Below are 18,643 nucleotides of genomic sequence, written 5' to 3'. Positions count from 1 at the left end.
CTAAAAAATAAACACCACAACATTATCCTGCTAAAAGTGCTCATCCTGCAGTACCCTACGCTAGTCAAAGATGAGCATGAAAACTAGAGGCTAGAGTATGAAAAGATGGTGTCCGCCCTCTGCAGGAATAACCTTCTCATTTCTTTCAGGGCAGAATAGGAGATGTGGGCCCCAGGGGATTTCCTGGAATCTTGGTAAGTATATGGTTACCTGAGCATGGGCAGGGGCTCACTTAACCGTGATCCTGCCATGACCCTTCCCACGTCTTGGCAAAAAAGAAGGGGATTTCTGCCATCCACATCTCTTTATGAGCTTGCAAATGAAAATGTTCTTCTCTTCCTTTATGAAATGTGCTTGTGCACCCTGATTTTTCCCACCTAGAAATGTTTTTTCCTACTCCATAGGGACTTCCTGGTCTACATGGACAAAATGGCATCCCAGGAAAGCCAGGACTAGCAGGAGAGGCGGGGTCCATTGGTCCAATGGGAGTGACTGGTCCACCGGGGTGCCCGGTATGTACACATACGTATTTGTCCCTGGATGCTACGGGTTTTGGAGCTTGGTGGCAGCTCCAGGTTCAGTGGGGGTAAGAGGGTCTTCTTAGCCAGGCAGGACTGAAGGGATATCAGCATCAAGGAGTGCCCAGATGGCTCGTGTAAACAAGCCAACCCCTTTGTCCCATAGAGAAAATAATCGCCGGTCTCTCTGTGCTGTGAATGAAGGACAGTTTCACTGTTACGTATGCCAAGGACGGAAAGCCCTGGCTTGGAGGCCAAAAGCAGTCCCCCAAGCCTCTTGAGATTCTCCCCAGACTGCACCCCTCACCAGCCTTGCTTCACATCCTGCTTGAGTGTTTTTACCTGGCTAGAATGGCACCCTTGATAATGCCTGGATGGAAGACAGAGATGAGTGAGTGTATTACTAGAAAATAACCTTCTACACTAGTGTGTATGTGCATTGATTTAAGTGATTGCCTCAGGTTTTCCTGATTTAACTATTACCATCGATAACCTGTAAAGGGGGTTGGGGAGCATGAGAAGGAAGCACAATGAAAATAACAACAATAAATTCATCTGCTATTTCCATGATTTAATTTTAGACATTTTCCCGAGTTTATCCTGGTAGGTAGGTGGAGGAGCAGATTATCATCATACAAAACAATCCTAATGTACAACTTGTCCTTGTCCTTAATTGTAAACTGTGTACTGTCTTTACAGGGAAGAGATGGGCCAGCAGGTCTAGGGGGACCCACTGGAGAGAAAGGAGAAAAGGTAAGTTAAAGGTGGAAGTAAGAGGATCTCACCCACACACTGGTCTTCCAAGGTTGCTACATGTCAAAGAGCTAAAGGCATTCTTTTGTTCTCGTAAGAGCTGGAGTACTGAAAGAGCATCTCATCTCCTGTGTACACAACTGATCCCTGTGTTCTGCAGGAGAGCATACTCTGCAAATGCTATCCTTTCAGGAGGTCCTTTCCACACAATGTTGGACTTCTGGTGTCATGTTAGAACTTAGAACTCCCTCCCATTGCATATCAGACAGGCACCTTCTCTGTTGCCCTTTTGGCACCTGCTAAAAACATCCCACTTTCTATATATACCTTCTGAAATATTTATACCAGTAGGTGTCAGTGTTGGATTTGAATTGCTTGCCTGGAAATGCCTGGGATTGAACCTGGAGTTTTTTGCATGCCAACTAGATACTCTACCACTAAGCTGTGGGCTTCCCCAGTCTGAGCAGCACTGCTCTGTGTAAAACCATCTTTTGCAGCCTATATTGCTGAATACCCTTTTTTCTTTAGGGTGCCTCCGGAGGCCCTGGTTCAGCTGGTGTCAGTGGGCTGGATGGAGAGCAGGTATGGAAATATAGTAGAATGCATCCTCTTCCCTCTCTTTTTTGGTTTCTGTCAGGTGCTGTCCTGCTTACAATGCTAGAAACTGGATGGAGATGTATTAAAAAATACCTAAAGAGAACTCTGGGAATTGGAACTCTGTGAAGGGAATTCTGGTGATGGTGGTGTCCTATCAACTCTCAGCACCCTTAAACTACAGTGGTGCAGATGGAGCCTCGTTATTCTATACACAAACATGCAAACACATTAACTTCAGTTCTCCCATTGCAAAAGAGTCTGCATGAAAATTTGTATCCATTTTCATGCAGCTTTCTCCTAATGTGAGTATTTTTTTGTACATAGTTTTGGCTAGTATAAGCATTCTGACAAGCAATTTCCCTCTTTCAGAATGCAATTATATGTGATTGCACTCTAATAGAGGGAACCTGCTTGTCAAAATGCTTATACTAGCCAAAAGTGTCTCACTTTTATATATTCGACACACACATTTTATACATATCTTCTAGTGGGAAATTCTGTGTTGCAAAATGCAGGAGTGTGAATTTCAAATGAGAACTGTGTCTTGTTTGCAATGTGCAAATCCGGGACTATCTGGGGAATAAATTTATCCCCTATCCTTAATCCATACCGAAACCTTGTGAAATCCACCAGCCTGTGATATTTGTGCTCTCCTTTTTCTATGTGCATGTACAGAGTGCAGGATTATTATTGTGTGTTTCTTTTCCCTCTAGGGTGTCCCAGGCATACCTGGAGTGGAAGGTCAACCTGGGTTAAAAGGGGAACAGGTGAGTGCTAACAAGTTTTCTCTTGAACCACCTGGGTTTTGAGAATCTTAAAATTCAGAGGATGTTGCTCTTGTTCTATAGGAAGAAGCTTGATTAGCATTCTTCCACCTGTGGGACTCCCTTTTGCCAAATTCATTCATCTGCTCAAAGGTTCTTGTGGCTACAGTTGAGAAAAGGTTGCAGCATTTGGGACTTTTTAGTTTAGAGAACTAATGACATGATAGAAGTTTATAGAATTATGCATGGCATGGAGAAAGTGGACAGAGAAGCACATTCTTCCCTCTCTCATAGCACTATAATTTGTGGACATCCAACGAAGCTGAATATTGGAAGATTCAGGACAGATAAAACAAAGGACCTCTTCAGTGGTGAGCCAGTGTGATGTAGTGTTTCAGAACGGTGAACTCGTAATCTGGTGAACCGGGTTCGCGTCTCCGCTCCTCCACATGCAGCTGCTGGGTGACCTTGGGCTAGTCACACGTCTCTGAAGTCTCTCAGCCCCACTCACCTCACAGAGTGTTTGTTGCGGGGGTGGAAGGGAAAGGAGATTGTTAGCCACTTTGAGACTCATTAGGTAAAGGGACCCCTGACCATTAGGTCCAGTCGTGACTGACTCTGGGGTTGCAGCGCTCATCTTGCTTTATTGGCCAAGGGAGCTGGCGTACAGCTTCCGGGTCATGTGGCCAGCATGACTAAGCCACTTCTGGCGACCCAGAGCAGCACACGGAGACGCCATTTACCGTATTTTTTGCTCTATAAGACTCACTTTTCCCATCCTAAAAAGTAAGGAGAAATGTGTGTGCGTCTTATGGAGCGAATGCAGGCTGCGCGGCTATCCCAGAAGCCAGAACAGCAAGAGGGATTGCTGCTTTCACTGCACAGCGATCCCTCTTGCTGTTCTGGCTTCTGAGATTCAGAATTTTTTTTCTCTTGTTTTCCTCCTCAAGAAACTAGGTGCGTCTTGTGGTCTGGTGCGTCTTATAGAGCAAAAAATACGGTATCTTCCCACTGGAGCGGTAACTATTTATCTACTTGCACTTTGATGTGCTTTCGAACTGCTAGGTTGGCAGGAGCAGGGACCGAGTAATGGGAGCTCACCCCGTTGCGGGGATTCGAACCGCCAACCTTCTGATCGGCAAGTCCTAGGCTCTGTGGTTTAACCCACAGCGCCACCCGCATCCCTCTTGAGACTCATTAGGGTAGTGATAAAGCAGGATATCAAATCCAAACTCTTCTTGTTCTTCCTTTTCATACACCTCATAGTTAAACAATGGCAGTGTTGGCCACCAACTTGGATGGCTCTAAAAGAGGACTGGAGAAATTAATGAAGGAGAAGGCTATCTATGGTAGTAGCCACAGTGGCTCTGCTCTGCCTCCACAGTCAGAGGCAGTAATGCTTCTGAATACCAGTTGCTGGATGCCACAGAAGGGGAGGGTGCTGCTGCGCTTGGTTCCTGCTAGCAGTATTTTCATGGGCATCAGGTGGCCAATGTGAGAATAAGCTCCATAGATTAATCATGTGATGCATGAAGAAGTACTTTATTTAATCTGTCCTGATACACTGAGTCTGGAGGAAGAACCCTTTGTGGTTTGCAGCTGTGACCACCATCAGTATACTGTGAGTAAATTCAGACTCAAGTGCAGCTCATTCCCAATGTGATTCTTTCTATTATTATTGCTTTCCAGGGTAACAAAGGAGCCCCAGGGGCCGCAGGTGTTCAAGGTGACATTGGAGAGACCGGAGAGAAGGGGCCAGAAGGGCAGCCTGGTGGATATGGAGAGCTGGGAAAAGAGGTAATCTGCACACAATTCCTCTGAAGTGGGTTTTTCAGGCCAGGTTATCAACAGCAAGGGTGCATTCAGATGTGGGGGATGTTAAAAGGATTTTTTTCTGATTGTAATGCTAGACTTTCTGCTCTGTTCTTCAGTACTTCTTTCACATTGCAGGGCCTGTCGCACTATGGAACTGTGGCTTTTGGACATGCCACACTAAATTTAATTGACATCACTGGGCATGGTGTGACACAAAAAACAGACGCCATTGGCCAGTGTCATTGGACTCAGTATCCAGGAAGCTTGATTCATGAATGGGGTTGGTGTGGGGAATTCTGAGCACAGGGTTTGATGTTATGGTGCAAAGCCCCTTTCCTAAAGAGATGTGCTTCTCTTCTACAGGGTGACGATGGAGACCCTGGAAATCCAGGAGATCAAGGGCCAAAGGGAAAAAAGGTGTAGTAGATCTGTCCTGATTTTCCCCTGTCTATCTCCCTAATCTCTCAGAATGCTTGAGTCGCTTGAGGGTATATTCTCTCTTTCCTTAGACTATACCGTACTTTTCCATCTATAAGATGCCCCCATGGGGGACTCAGATTTAAGAAAATGGGAGAGATGGTTCCGTGTATAAGATGCCCCCTAATTTTTGACATTATTTTTTTAGGGGAAAAACCTAGTCTTATACATGGAAAAATATAGTACTTAAAACAATATCATGAAGCAGCTTGAGCAGAACTGGGTATCATGAAGAGCTGAGACAAAATTGAGAAGTGGGAGGCAGATTTCTATCTATCTATCTATCATATATATATATATATATATATATTTGCTTTCGTAGATTTTCACGGGTACAGGAATGCAGGTTTTGGTGTCCTCGGGTGTCTTCCCGTGTAAAAGTTGGGGTGTCTAGGCGACGTTTCGACGAGGTCTCACTCGTCATCTTCAGGCTGGTGCTTTCGGCTTCTTGTTACTGGAACAGAGCGGGATCTCAATGTTTGAGTTCCTATAAATACTGTAGAGGGGGTATGGTGTCTAGCCTCCAATGTTCTGGGCAGAGAGGAAGTTCCCAGGCTAGTGTGCCTTTTCTTCTTTTGTTCCTTAATTACTTGAGAGATACCTTGAGTGATTTCTTGAGTGATATCCTGAGTACCACTTAGGTGGGTCATTAGGTGTGGATTAGTTGCTAAAGTCTTTGTGTCTTGACCTCTTGAACTTTGTGAAGAGTTTTCCTGAGAAGATGGCTGTATTGCACTTAGTTGTGCTTTGGCTTGGCTTCGTGTATAGGGGCGAGCTGTGGTTTTGTGGCTTGTGTCAGCCAGATCTGTGTAGGGATTGCAGGGGGGTGCAGCATCCGGAGGTGCCACCATGGATTGGCTACTGGATGGTGTCAGTAATTCATCTGTGGAGAGGGTCTGGGTTTGGGTCTGGTGTGGTTGATTGGTGTTGGCGTTCTGTGTGCCTCTGGATCTGGTGTCAGTTTTTGTGGGGAGGGCTAATTTCCAGATGTCTGGCAAGCGGGATGTGTCGTCACGCTTGTTCATGTTGTGAGGGTGTTTCTCTATCTCGATGGCTTCCATGATTATTCTCTTGTGGTGATGTTCCATGTTAAAGAGCAATTTGGAATCTGCAAAATTAATTTCGTGTCCTGTTTCTTTCATGTGTTGGAAAAGAGAGGAAGTTTTTTCTTCTTTTTTGACGGCATTCTTGTGTTCTGCGATACGTGCATTTATTCGTCTGTTTGTTTGTCCAATGTACGTGGCTGGGCAGACTTTGCAGGGTATTTCATAGATTACGAAGCTAATCCAAAAGGAAACACCCCCCAAAAACCAAGACACAGAAGAAAACAATGGCATGGCCCTCCTTCCTTATATCAAGGGCACTACAGATAAAATTAGCAAAATCCTCCATAAACACAATATCAAAACAGCCTTTTGCACCAACCAAAAAATAGCCAATATCCTCAGAAACCCCAAGGATAAAATCCAGTTGGAAAACCAAGGGATCTATGACAGGATTACGAAGCTAATCCAAAAGGAAACACCCCCCAAAAACCAAGACACAGAAGAAAACAATGGCATGGCCCTCCTTCCTTATATCAAGGGCACTACAGATAAAATTAGCAAAATCCTCCATAAACACAATATCAAAACAGCCTTTTGCACCAACCAAAAAATAGCCAATATCCTCAGAAACCCCAAGGATAAAATCCAGTTGGAAAACCAAGGGATCTATGAAATACCCTGCAAAGTCTGCCCAGCCACGTACATTGGACAAACAAACAGACGAATAAATGCACGTATCGCAGAACACAAGAATGCCGTCAAAAAAGAAGAAAAAACTTCCTCTCTTTTCCAACACATGAAAGAAACAGGACACGAAATTAATTTTGCAGATTCCAAATTGCTCTTTAACACGGAACATCACCACAAGAGAATAATCATGGAAGCCATCGAGATAGAGAAACACCCTCACAACATGAACAAGCGTGACGACACATCCCGCTTGCCAGACATCTGGAAATTAGCCCTCCCCACAAAAACTGACACCAGATCCAGAGGCACACAGAACGCCAACACCAATCAACCACACCAGACCCAAACCCAGACCCTCTCCACAGATGAATTACTGACACCATCCAGTAGCCAATCCATGGTGGCACCTCCGGATGCTGCACCCCCCTGCAATCCCTACACAGATCTGGCTGACACAAGCCACAAAACCACAGCTCGCCCCTATACACGAAGCCAAGCCAAAGCACAACTAAGTGCAATACAGCCATCTTCTCAGGAAAACTCTTCACAAAGTTCAAGAGGTCAAGACACAAAGACTTTAGCAACTAATCCACACCTAATGACCCACCTAAGTGGTACTCAGGATATCACTCAAGAAATCACTCAAGGTATCTCTCAAGTAATTAAGGAACAAAAGAAGAAAAGGCACACTAGCCTGGGAACTTCCTCTCTGCCCAGAACATTGGAGGCTAGACACCACACCCCCTCTACAGTATTTATAGGAACTCAAACATTGAGATCCCGCTCTGTTCCAGTAACAAGAAGCCGAAAGCACCAGCCTGAAGATGACGAGTGAGACCTCGTCGAAACGTCGCCTAGACACCCCAACTTTTACACGGGAAGACACCCGAGGACACCAAAACCTGCATATATATATATATATATATATATATATATATATATATATATATTGAAAGCAGTCATTTAAAGCATAGAGTGTTCCATTTTGACCACATTTGCATGTTTATTGCATTTATATTCCACCTTTCCTTCAAGGAACTCAAGGTGGTATACATAGTTCTCTTCCCATTCTGTGTTATCCTTGTGAGGTAGGTTAGACTGAGAGAGTGTGAATTACCTAAGGTCACCCAGGGAGTGTCATGAACACTGGTTTGTTTGTTGGTTGGTTGGTTTTTTAAAAAGTCCAAACTTGGAAAACAATTTATTTATTATTATTAAATATTTATTGCATTTATATCCCAACTTTTATTTCCAAAGAGCTCAATCTGCCCTACATGGTTCTTCCCTTCTTCATTTAACCCCGCACAACAGCTCTGTGAGGTAGGGTAAGGATGGACTGGTCCAAGGTCACCCAGCAAGTTTCATGAATGAGTAGGGTTTCAAACCCTGGGCTCTCAGGTCCTGGTCTGGCACTTTGCACTATGTTGATTCCTAGAGTATTCCTGTGGTTGCAATTTGTTTTGGCTACGTTTAATACTGATCTAAAATTTGTTGCAACACAAATAGGTAATACATATAAATAAATAAATAAATATAACAGCAACAGCATATACTGTATTGCAGAGCATGGACTAGATGACCCAGGGGGTCCCTTTCAACTCAACAGTCGTAGGATTCTAACATAGGACAAAAATAGAGAACCTGTGGCCATCCAGAGGTTGGACTGCAACTCCCATTAGCTCCAGCCAGCATGACCAATTATCAGGGATGATAGTCAGGGATGAAAAACATAAGATGATCCCTAAGTGAACCAGGCCAATGGCCCATCTGGTCCAGCTTCCTATTCTCACAGTGACCAACAGTTAAAATAAAATAAAATGTTGCAGTGGCTTCAGACAACCAGCAGAGGAGAGTTCCATGGGTGAGGAACCTCAGACCTGGTCCACAGGATTCTCTCTCTCTGCATCCCTCATGACCATAGCTGTCAGCCTTCCCTTTTGGGGGGGGGGGGAATTCCCTTATTCCAGTGCTGTTTCCCGCTGCTTCCTGCTGCTATCCTGGATTGCTAGATATCCCGTAGACTGTCCCCAGGACAGGTGAGGCTGCTGATCCCTTATTTTAGAGGCTGCTGATCCCTTATTTTCAAATCTGAAAGTTGACAGCTATGCTCATGACTCTCTCCAATCACATGCCCTTGGCACCCTCCTTAACTGTTTTTGCCTGGCTTGAATTTATTCTCAAGCTCTGGTAATGCCACTTGCTTGCCTGGAGGTAGGATAGAGGTAGGGGTGTGTACAGATGTCAAATTTATATTTATTGCTCCAACTATTTTTGCCTCCGGTCCTGCCCGCCACTGGTATATGCCCACCAGAAAGTTGCCCAGAGTGGAACACAGCCCCTGAATCAGCAGGTGATCCTTAGAAGGTGACTAGCAGGTGACCCCCCCCCCCCCCCCGCAAGACATAGCACACCAGTGGGTTAAAGACTAAGAACCAATGGAGTAATAATAATAATCTTTCTCCTCCTCCTTTTTCTTCTGGAACAGGGCAGCGCTGGCAGCAGAGGACCTTCAGGGCTGCCTGGGCCACGTGGCACTATGGGGCCAGTTGGTGGAAAGGGTCGCAGAGGAGCAAAGGGACAAGAAGGTTTCTTGGCAAGTACACTAACAGCATTCCAACTAATGGTGCAGGGATGGGGACTACAACCCCCATCAGCCCCAGTCATGGACAATAGGAGAGGGTGTTGAGACCCACAAGTCATCCCACCACTGTTCTCCTGGGATTTATTTAGTTGGTGAACCGGGACCTACAGAATTTATTTGTTTACAGATTTCTAGGCCACCCTCCATCCTGATGAACTCCAGGGCACCATACAATATTTCTTTACCAAAAGAAACAGGAATAAAACATTCCAGTAATATAACAACATCCTTTGTAACAATAAAACGGAGAAGAGACAAAAATATCAAACTGATAAAGCAGGTGGATTTCCCTGCCCTTTGATGAGTGCTGTCACTCCAAAGCATTGTCTTATGTGCCTAAAAAGCATGCCTGCTCTTGTGATATATTTTTTTCTAGTGGGGAAGGAGCTAGGGCAGGTTCTGTCTCCAGAGTTTCCATCGGGAGAATCAGTTTAATTCATCCTGTGCCTCATTTTCTCTCCTCTATTTTTCCATAAAGGGCCAAGCAGGCATAGCTGGAAATGCAGGACCTGGAGGAGCAAGAGGAGCGCAGGTAGGACCCATTTCATAGCTGTGGCCTCACAGAGGTCATGCTGGACCTGCAAGTGATGCCACCTTGGCAAGGTTTAGGCATTGGCCAAGGTCCTTGAGCTGTGTTCTGGTCCAATGCCAAAACCCATAGGGAAAGCAACAGAGCCTGGTAGTGAGGCACATCCAACTTGTACAGACACCAATTGGGGACAGACGGAGGCCTTTTATGTTTCTGTCTCCAGACTATTTCTTCCAGGCTTCACCCCCTTGAGAGCCTTAAAGGGTCAACCCTCTGACCTGAAGATGGTCACTTTTCCTTTCCATAGTCTCCCACCTGGTGGGAGCCCAACCACCTTTGTCACAGTGGTCTCTCTATCTTCCACAGGCAGCTCTAAACCCAGCCCCAGACCTGGCTCCCCATCTGATGCCCCTGCTGCCTCTAACTCTGTGTCCAGATCATTGCAGGATACAGGAGGCATGACACCTTGAACCGCTGAGCTGGGCTGCTCAGCAGTACCCCGGATCCTAAAGAAGGAATAGGAGGGCCTGTGGCCCTCTAGATGTTATTGAACTACAACTCCAATCAATCCCCAGCCAGCATGGCAAGCTTTAGAGGTAGTGCTATTTGTGGCCCTGCAAAATAAATAGTGGTTTGATGTCAGCTTGCTGCTGCATGCTGGTGAAACTTCTTGTTGTGTTCTACTGCTGCTGTTGCACCTCCAGGAAACATGCCAGAACCAATGCCCCATCTAGAGTGGAGTCCAACATTCAAATGAATCAGAGCCTTTCTAAGGCCAGCACTGGGGCCCTCAAGCTGGGAACATGACACACATCAAATCCAGCCATAAGCCAGAGAGATGTGTCTTGTCAGTGACCTCTGCTCTTTTTTTGGCATTGCAGGGTGAAATTGGAGTCCGGGGGCTTCCGGGATTGGATGGTCCTGAAGGAATGAAGGTACCTCCATTTTTTGCCCATGACTTTGCTGGTAGAGTAAGGGATATGGGACAAAAATACGATTATAGTTTTGGGAGAAGTATATGTGTGTGCAGTGAGTCAGTATCGTCAATTTAACTGAGGCAGCTCACCTGTTTCCCAGGTAGTAAAATGGTGCTTCCCATTTCACAATTCTTCCCACCCCTCCTTTTCTTCTTCCTCTCAGGGAAAGCCAGGACCTCATGGTGCAATTGGACCTAGTGGTGCTACAGGACTGGTGGTAAGGGCAAGGCACTTGGTGCCCAAATCTCATTCTTCTTGAAATATAAATAATATGCATAGGTGGCTCACACTCCCCTCATAATGATAGGTCTGGAATACCATCAGTAGGTGTTTTGATACTGTAAACCGCCCTGTGGTCTTTCGGCGAAGGGCGGTATAGAAATTTCATAATAATAATAACATTCACATTTTAATAGGATGCTATCATATTTGTATTTATTGGAATGATATGCAAATCAAAACACAGCCATCCTTCAAAATTCACATTTTGCTACTAAAATAAATGTGTGCAAAACTAGGCGTATTAGAGGAAAGCCTGAATGAAAAATGCAGATACTAGAAGAATAAGAAATCAAGATAACATACTTTCTATAAAAGAATGGAAATGGTTTATTGAATATTTACAGATAAATTGTAAACACATAAAAACACTGTCAGGATTATAGTAATAACCTGCAACTACATAAGAGTATATATTTAAAGAAGAGAAATAACTGAGTAAGTTTAGTTAATTTGGATATGCAGAAGATATTAAAAATAAATTTAAGGAACCGCAGAAAGAGGGGGAAGGAAGTCAAGTTTTAAAATGTCAAAATGATTGTAAAATCAGTGAAATGTATATATCTGAAAAGTATAAAGAAAATTTAAAGAAAAAATAAAAATGCATGTGCTGGGGAAATAGCATACAACAGTGCATGCTGTAAAACAATATTGCTTGCAAAAAGTTGTGTAAATCAGATGTATAGCTGGATCACATTGCCCTCATAAAGATCTGGGGCACCAGGTGCTATCTATTATTATTATTTATTAAATTTGTATATTGGCCTGTTTATCCAGAGATCGCAGGGTGGTTTGCAACATAAAAACACAATGTAAGCATGGGCAAGAAATTTGCACTAGAAATAGGAGAACATAAAAATGCTGTCAGACGTTTGAGAGGATTTTTGTTTGTTTGTTTGTTTGAAAACTACAAATTAATGGAGAAATGTGGAGAGCTGACCTTCAGAGGGGAAAAAGAAGAAATCAAGAGAAACACATTAGCAGATTTATCCATCCCTAGCAGCCAGTGTTACCACAGCCCTCCAGGCAGAGACTCCAGCTAGTAAATGTAAAGGGACCCCTGACCATTAGGTCCAATTGTGACAGACTCTGGGGTTGCAGTGCTCATCTCGCTTTATTGGCCAAGGGAGCCAGCGTACAGCTTCCGGGTCATGTGGCCAGCATGACTTAGCCGCTTCTGGTGAACGCCGTTTACCTTCCTGCCGGAGCGGTACCTATTTATCTACTAGTACTTTGATGTGCTTTCGAACTGCTAGGTTGGCAGGAGCAGGGACCGAGCAACGGGAGCTCACACCGTCGCAGGGATTCGAACCGCCAATCTTCTAATCGGCAAGTCCTAGGCTCTGTGGTTTAAGCCACAGCGCCACCCGTGTCCCAGCTAGAGGCAGATGTTTTTCATAGAAATGTGGGAAATTGCCTCATCCAGACTAGACCGCTGTTCCAGCTATTTCAGTATTGTCTGCACTGACTGGCAGTGGCTCTCCAGGATTTCAGGCAAGAGCCTACCTGGAGATGCTGAGGACTGAACTGGAGGTCTTTTGCAAAGAAAGCATGGGTTCTGTCACTCAGCTCTTTGTCTTTCATCAAAGAACAATGTATGTTCTAAGCCCTCTGGGCTCTGAATAAAGAGCTGAATAAAACAGGAACATATGGAGGCTGCCTGGCCCAAGTCAAACCATTGGTCCTGCCTAGCTCAGTAGATCCTGCACTGCCTAGCAATTGCACTCTGGTGATACAAAGAGGTGTCTCTCCCAGCCCCACCTGAAGATGCCAGAGATTGAACCAGGGACCCAGTGCAAACAAAACAAATACCGTGTCATTGAGCTAAAGCCCTTCCCCATGCCCTTTCACCAGCCCACCATGTATTTGGTGGTGGTAAGGAAGCAAAGTAGGTATAAAAGGAGAACTCCCTGGATGCCAAGATCCAGGTTTGAGGCAAGTACTTTTTGGTGAGAGAACACCAGCAGAGATTTAAAAACTCAAAATATTCAGCAAAGTAAAGTGTGGAAGTATATGCTGTTAGACCTTTAAAATATATATTTCCAAGTGAGTTCCAAAATAATCTCCTCTTCCCCCACTGTAGGAAAAGACCATACATTTATTAAGTTGCAATAGTTTACTTACAATTCTCCAAAGTTCAGCTTCTTGTGCCTCTCCATACATCAGTCAGAAAGGTTGCACAGGCAGTAAAACTTAGTTTAGTTTAGTTCCAAAGTGGTGCAAGTTCTTAAATTATTGATATAGTAACAAATGGCTCATGAGAGCCATGTGGTCTGAGCTTGGCACAATCAGCGCAGTCCTCCTCACACACTGAGCTTCTTAGGTAGACTGGGGGAGAACAATAGGCGTGATTACCCATTTCCTCCCAATGGAAGGTGTCAGGGAACTGCCATCAGTGCCGGAGGGAGAGAGCAAAATCCAGAGGGATTCCAGAAAGCGTCCCAGGATTGGGAGAGGCAGCCCATCTTCTGGGGAAAAGAATCAGCGTAGCACCAGTGGAGAAGGGGGGCAGATGGGGGAAGCGGCGAGGCGGTCCCATGACTCCTTGCCGGGGACCAGCGGGGAGGGTAGAGGTCCTCCGATGCCTACGCCCTCCTTGCGCAGAAGGCTTTCGTGCAGAGAGGGTAGGAGGAGACTAGGCGTCAAAGAGCTTCTTTGCTGGAAGAAGTTTAAGAAACGCCCACTGACGGATTCTGTCAGCGATTGAGACAGCCACGGGTGAGTGGCTGTCCGGACAGAAAAGGTTCACTCAGGCAATACAGCCAGGTGTTTGCACCGGCTTACGCACAAGCAACCCCTAGAACCATCACAGAAGGGAAGTGGATGTAGCTAAACCTGATAGGACAGCTTACTCTATATTATTAACCCTGTCTTGCCTTAATTAGACTTAGGCATGTTTTGCGGGATGCGGATGGCGCTGTGGGTTAAACCACAGAGCCTAGGACTCGCCGATCAGAAGGTCGGCGGTTCGAATCCCCACGACGAGGTAAGCTCCCGTTGCTTGGTCCCAGCTCCTGCCAACCTAGCAGTTCGAAAGCACATCAAAGTGCAAGTAGATAAATAGGTACCGCTCTGGCGGGAAGATAAACAGTGTTTGCCAGAAGCGGCTTAGTCATGCTGGCCACATGACCTGGAAGCTGTACGCTGGCTCCCTCGGCCAATAAAGTGAGATGAGCGCCACAACCCCAGAGTCGGCCACGACTGGACCTAACAGTCAGGGGTCCCTTTACCTTTTACCTTATGTTGTTTTTACTCAGCCACATACACACACAAAGTGTTAGCAAAATGTGGATAAGAATCCTGACCTACTTTATATGGTTCTTCATAAGCATTTTAACAAAATAAAAGTCGCTGAAACATTTTGAACATGCAAGCATTGCATAAATAAAATACGACTGTGAATAAAAGTGTTGTTGGTATTTCTTTATTTCAGGGGTTCCCAGGAGATGATGGGAGGAAGGGAGATCAGGGCAAGCCAGGTCCTTCTGTAAGTACTTGTCTATTATTATGGTTCAGGAAGGCAGAGCTCAGGAGCTGCTGCTTCAGCAGTGAAGCTGCTCAAATTAAGAGTTTATCTAGCAGGGTTGGGGAACCTGTGCTCCTTCCCCATGCATTAGATGTTGTTGGACTTCAGCTCCAGTGAGTGTGTGCATGTATACGCACATTCACACAAACTCTAGATGTTCCACCAAAGCAACTGGCAGCAAGTGAGGATGAATAAAGCAGTTGCTTGATATTCTTGTTTTTGTTTTTGTTGGAGTGGAAATAAGAGAAAAGAATGCTAGAAAAACTACATTTCCCACTATGCTGCTGGGATGGGGGGGCCATCTCTTCTTGCAGCTCATTCTATGTACAGCATATTGGCAGTTTCAAAAAGAAATGTAAAAAAATTGTGCCATCTCTCTCATTTGCAATCTCTAGGGTGCAGCAGGCCCTGTGGGTACCAAGGGTGTTCAAGGTCTCCAGGGTTTTGATGGTCGGGAAGGATCGAAAGGAGATATAGGTGGGAAAGGAGAGCCTGGCCCAAAGGTAAGACCTAGCTCTTAGCTGATGATGTTGTTGAGTCTTGCCATCTTGATTACAGTGTATGGACCGTTCACTTTGAGTGAGGAACTGGTAAATGCTTAGTTTCTTAAGCAAAAGAATTGTAATGTTCCTTGATATCAGAGAATCTCTCTCCAGCCTTTGGGAGATGACACTGCAGGTTGGATGTTGCCAGAAAAGGGGTTTACAAAGAAGTTTGCCATTTGATTTTGGAAAATGGAGGATGCATAGGAGGAGACAGCCACCCTCTGGGAATCCCAATGGCAGATTTACCTGCTGCAGGAAGAGCCTCTTTGATTCCACTTTGCTCTGCTTGTATAAATAAAACTGATGTTACAACCTAGGTCTCTTATACTCTCTCATCTAAAAAACAAGACAGTGCATTAAATCCTTCAGCACTGCCCTTAATTTTCTCTGCTTTGGGAAGTTGCAATATGTAATATGTAGCAATGATCTCACTTTGAGCTCACAAACCCCTTTGAGCAATTCTTGGGGCTATATGTTGGCAGTAGCTCATGCATAAAAAGAGAAACATCAAGGTTCAGACCTGCCTGTGCGTCAGAAGATATGGGGAGCTTGTTGTACTGGTGGAGCTAGGTGCTCAGGTGCATTCAATTGCTTTTTAAGGGCTGAACCTTTTCCATGAAAGAAAACTGTATCTACTTTATCATATCATAGATCTGAAAAGCATAAGAACATAAGCACATAAAAAGGGCGCAGCTGGATCAGGCTAAAGGCTCATCTAGTCCAGCATCTTGTTCTCACAATGGCCAACCAGATGTCCAAATGAAACCTGCAGGACTTAAGCACAACAGCACCTTTCCCTATTTGCATTTCCCAGCAGCAGGACACAAGAGGCACACTGCCTCTGACAGGGGAGGTAGAACATACCGTATTTTTTGCTCTACAAGACTCACTTTTTCCTTCCTAAAAAGTAAGGGGAAATGTGTGTGCATCTTATGGAGCGAATGCAGGCTGCACAGCTATCCCAGAAGCCAGAACAGCAAGAGGGATTGCTGCTTTCACTGCGCAGTGATCCCTCGTGCTGTTCTGGCTTCTGAGATTCAGAATATATTTTTTCTTGTTTTCCTCCTCCAAAAACTAGGTGCGTCTTGTGGTCTGGTGTGTCTTATAGAGTGAAAAATACAGTAGCTGATATAGATGGGGCTGTACATCTTTTAACAGGCAGAAGGCATGATACAGCCACATAGTAACCTCTGCTGGCACCTGAGCTGTTTTTAGGGCAGCCACCAAAATTCCGTAGCTGCCGATTTCAGGGACGGGAAGTGGCTCCACCCCCAGTGGAGTGCAGTGCCCCAAAAGCCCAACAACCGCCATGCCACCTGGATTCCCTCCCCCCAATGCACAGCAGCCATAGTGTGCACTACAGACCCCCATGGCACCCTATGCCTCCCCGCCCAGTGCAGACTCCCTACCTCCCACCCCCTGCCCCTGGCTAGCTATGCTACTGGCAAGATATAATAGTTGCATACTCCACTTGTGATTTTACAATTGAACATGTTTGTTTTCTCTCCCTTGGATTTTTAGGGCGATTGTGGTCCCCCTGGTAAAACTGGAGCAGCAGGGCTAGTTGGTCTTGATGTGAGTCGGTTCTCCTTGCTGTTTTTTCTATTCATTTAGGGGATCAGTGGGGAAGGATTTCATATAGGACAGGTATCTCTGAATACATGTGTGTATTCAAATAGAAGACTGGATTAATTAGAGATACATTCTGATCCACCAATGGGCATTCAGGATAAAGGGAAGGCTTTAGAGACCTTCATTGCCCCCAGCAACTCCAGGTGGGGCTGGAAAAGACAATCTGAAATCCTGGAGAGCTGCTGCCAGCCAGTGTTGACAATCCTAAGGTACATGGACCAATTGATTTGACTCAGTATAAGGCAGCTTCCTATCTTCCTAACCTGTGACCCTCTAGAAGCAACATCTGAAGATGGGAACGTGTGGATCTCTGTTTTAGACAAGCTAAATGTTTTTAGTTGATTCACTGATTCATTGAATAAACTTTCAGCTCTTGTATTACTCTTTTTCTTTCTTCCCTTCTTTCTTTCAGGGACCCCCAGGCAAGAAAGGAGATCTGGGACATGAAGGGGCATCAGGCCAACAGGTGGAGTACCATGTATTAGAATCTAAGTCAACTTCTTCCATGGACCTCTCCCCTCCAGAATTCTGTTCACCCTAAGAAAATGGGTTACATGCTACAAAAGAATCCCAATATATTTGCTGAAACTATATGCTTTGTGCAGAATCACAAACTGGAATTAGCTGACTATGCCTTATATTGGCTCTGGCTCCACCTGTCATTTGCTCTGGTTTGCTGTTGGCCTGCCTATCAGTTCCTAGTGAGCACCAGCCTTGGGTGGTTTTTTACCTTATACAAGATGAGGTGGAATCTCTACAAACCTCACCTCCCAAGTTGAAGTGGGACCCCCCTCCCCAAAGCTTGATAGTGCTTGCCAACTTGGTGGCAAGAAAGCCAAGTGCTATAGATGAACAAAAACTCATGGTAAGAAGAAAGATCCACTCTTCCTTCCCATAGTTCTCAGTACCAACTGAGGCAGGGGAGAGAGAAATAAAGGAAAAGGTGATAAAGGGTTTTTGCTATCCCAAGATTCTCTTTCTTTGTACAGTGGTACTCCGGGTTAAGTACTTAATTCGTTCTGGAGGTCCGTTCTTAACCTGAAACTGTTCTTAACCTGAAGCACCACTTTAGCTCATGGGGCCTCCTGCTGCTGCCGCGCTGCCGGAGCCTGATTTCTGTTCTCATCCTGAAGCAAAGTTCTTAACCTGAAGCACTATTTCTGGGTTAGCGGAGTCTGTAACCTGAAGCGTGTGTAACCTGAAGCGTATGTAACCCGAGGTACCACTGTATGTGTATTTCAGGGGCCTCTAGGTCTACCAGGTCTGGCTGGTCCAAAAGGCCGTAAAGGAGAAAAGGTATTTTTTTTCTACCAATTTTTATTTTATTTGGTTGACTAACTGACTTGACAGACTGACTGATTTGTATACCACTACAATGTAAAACAATACAACTTCATAAAACTACATACAATATATATGGATCATTGAGTAGGTTAAGAATAAATAACAAAAGGTGAGCTTCTTCAGTGGGCAGGAATGTCTTTGACTAATAGGAACACATCACTGAAGGCATCCACTGAATCTCAAAGGGGAGACTGTTCCATAAGGACAGAGAAACCCTTTTTTCTGACTGATGCCAGATGAATCAATTGTAGGTGCTTTGTTTTCTATCGCAGTGTTTTTCATCATGGCTTTGATGGTGAACCCATCACTGAGCTGCTTCCTAGTTATTTTTGCTTGTCTCAAGGCTTGTCTACACTTTGACTTCTCCCGTGCCCAAAAGCACAGGTCTAAGGGGTTTTTAACTGGTTTCACCTCAGATCGTATAAATCTTTTGCCTTTTAATTGTCTAGGCATGTGTCTGAGAAGTTTTGCCTTTGCCCCGCTGCTTTCCCCTGGAAAATCCACTCTTTA

The 18,643-nt window shown here is 45.0% G+C and overlaps 1 protein-coding gene across 1 annotated transcript in view; it reads left to right on the top strand.

Moving 5' to 3' along the window:
- Positions 1-18,643, top strand: part of LOC310836416 (uncharacterized protein) — a 161,811-nt gene that overhangs the window by 121,087 nt on the left and 22,081 nt on the right. Inside the window, exons 38-53 of the mRNA XM_083721576.1 lie at positions 150-194; positions 405-512; positions 1,218-1,271; positions 1,800-1,853; positions 2,582-2,635; positions 4,322-4,429; positions 4,811-4,864; positions 9,146-9,253; positions 9,780-9,833; positions 10,712-10,765; positions 10,971-11,024; positions 14,520-14,573; positions 15,008-15,115; positions 16,679-16,732; positions 17,202-17,255; positions 18,032-18,085. Coding sequence (XP_083577702.1) covers positions 150-194; positions 405-512; positions 1,218-1,271; positions 1,800-1,853; positions 2,582-2,635; positions 4,322-4,429; positions 4,811-4,864; positions 9,146-9,253; positions 9,780-9,833; positions 10,712-10,765; positions 10,971-11,024; positions 14,520-14,573; positions 15,008-15,115; positions 16,679-16,732; positions 17,202-17,255; positions 18,032-18,085 — 1,071 coding nt within the window. The remainder of the gene's footprint in view (positions 1-149; positions 195-404; positions 513-1,217; positions 1,272-1,799; positions 1,854-2,581; positions 2,636-4,321; positions 4,430-4,810; positions 4,865-9,145; positions 9,254-9,779; positions 9,834-10,711; positions 10,766-10,970; positions 11,025-14,519; positions 14,574-15,007; positions 15,116-16,678; positions 16,733-17,201; positions 17,256-18,031; positions 18,086-18,643) is intronic.

This window comes from Podarcis gaigeae, assembly GCF_964106915.1.
Source record: "Podarcis gaigeae genome assembly, chromosome: Z".
Lineage (NCBI taxonomy): Eukaryota > Metazoa > Chordata > Lepidosauria > Squamata > Lacertidae > Podarcis > Podarcis gaigeae.
The sequence above is the reverse complement of the archived record's forward strand: the minus strand, read 5'-3'. Positions and strand labels throughout refer to the sequence as shown.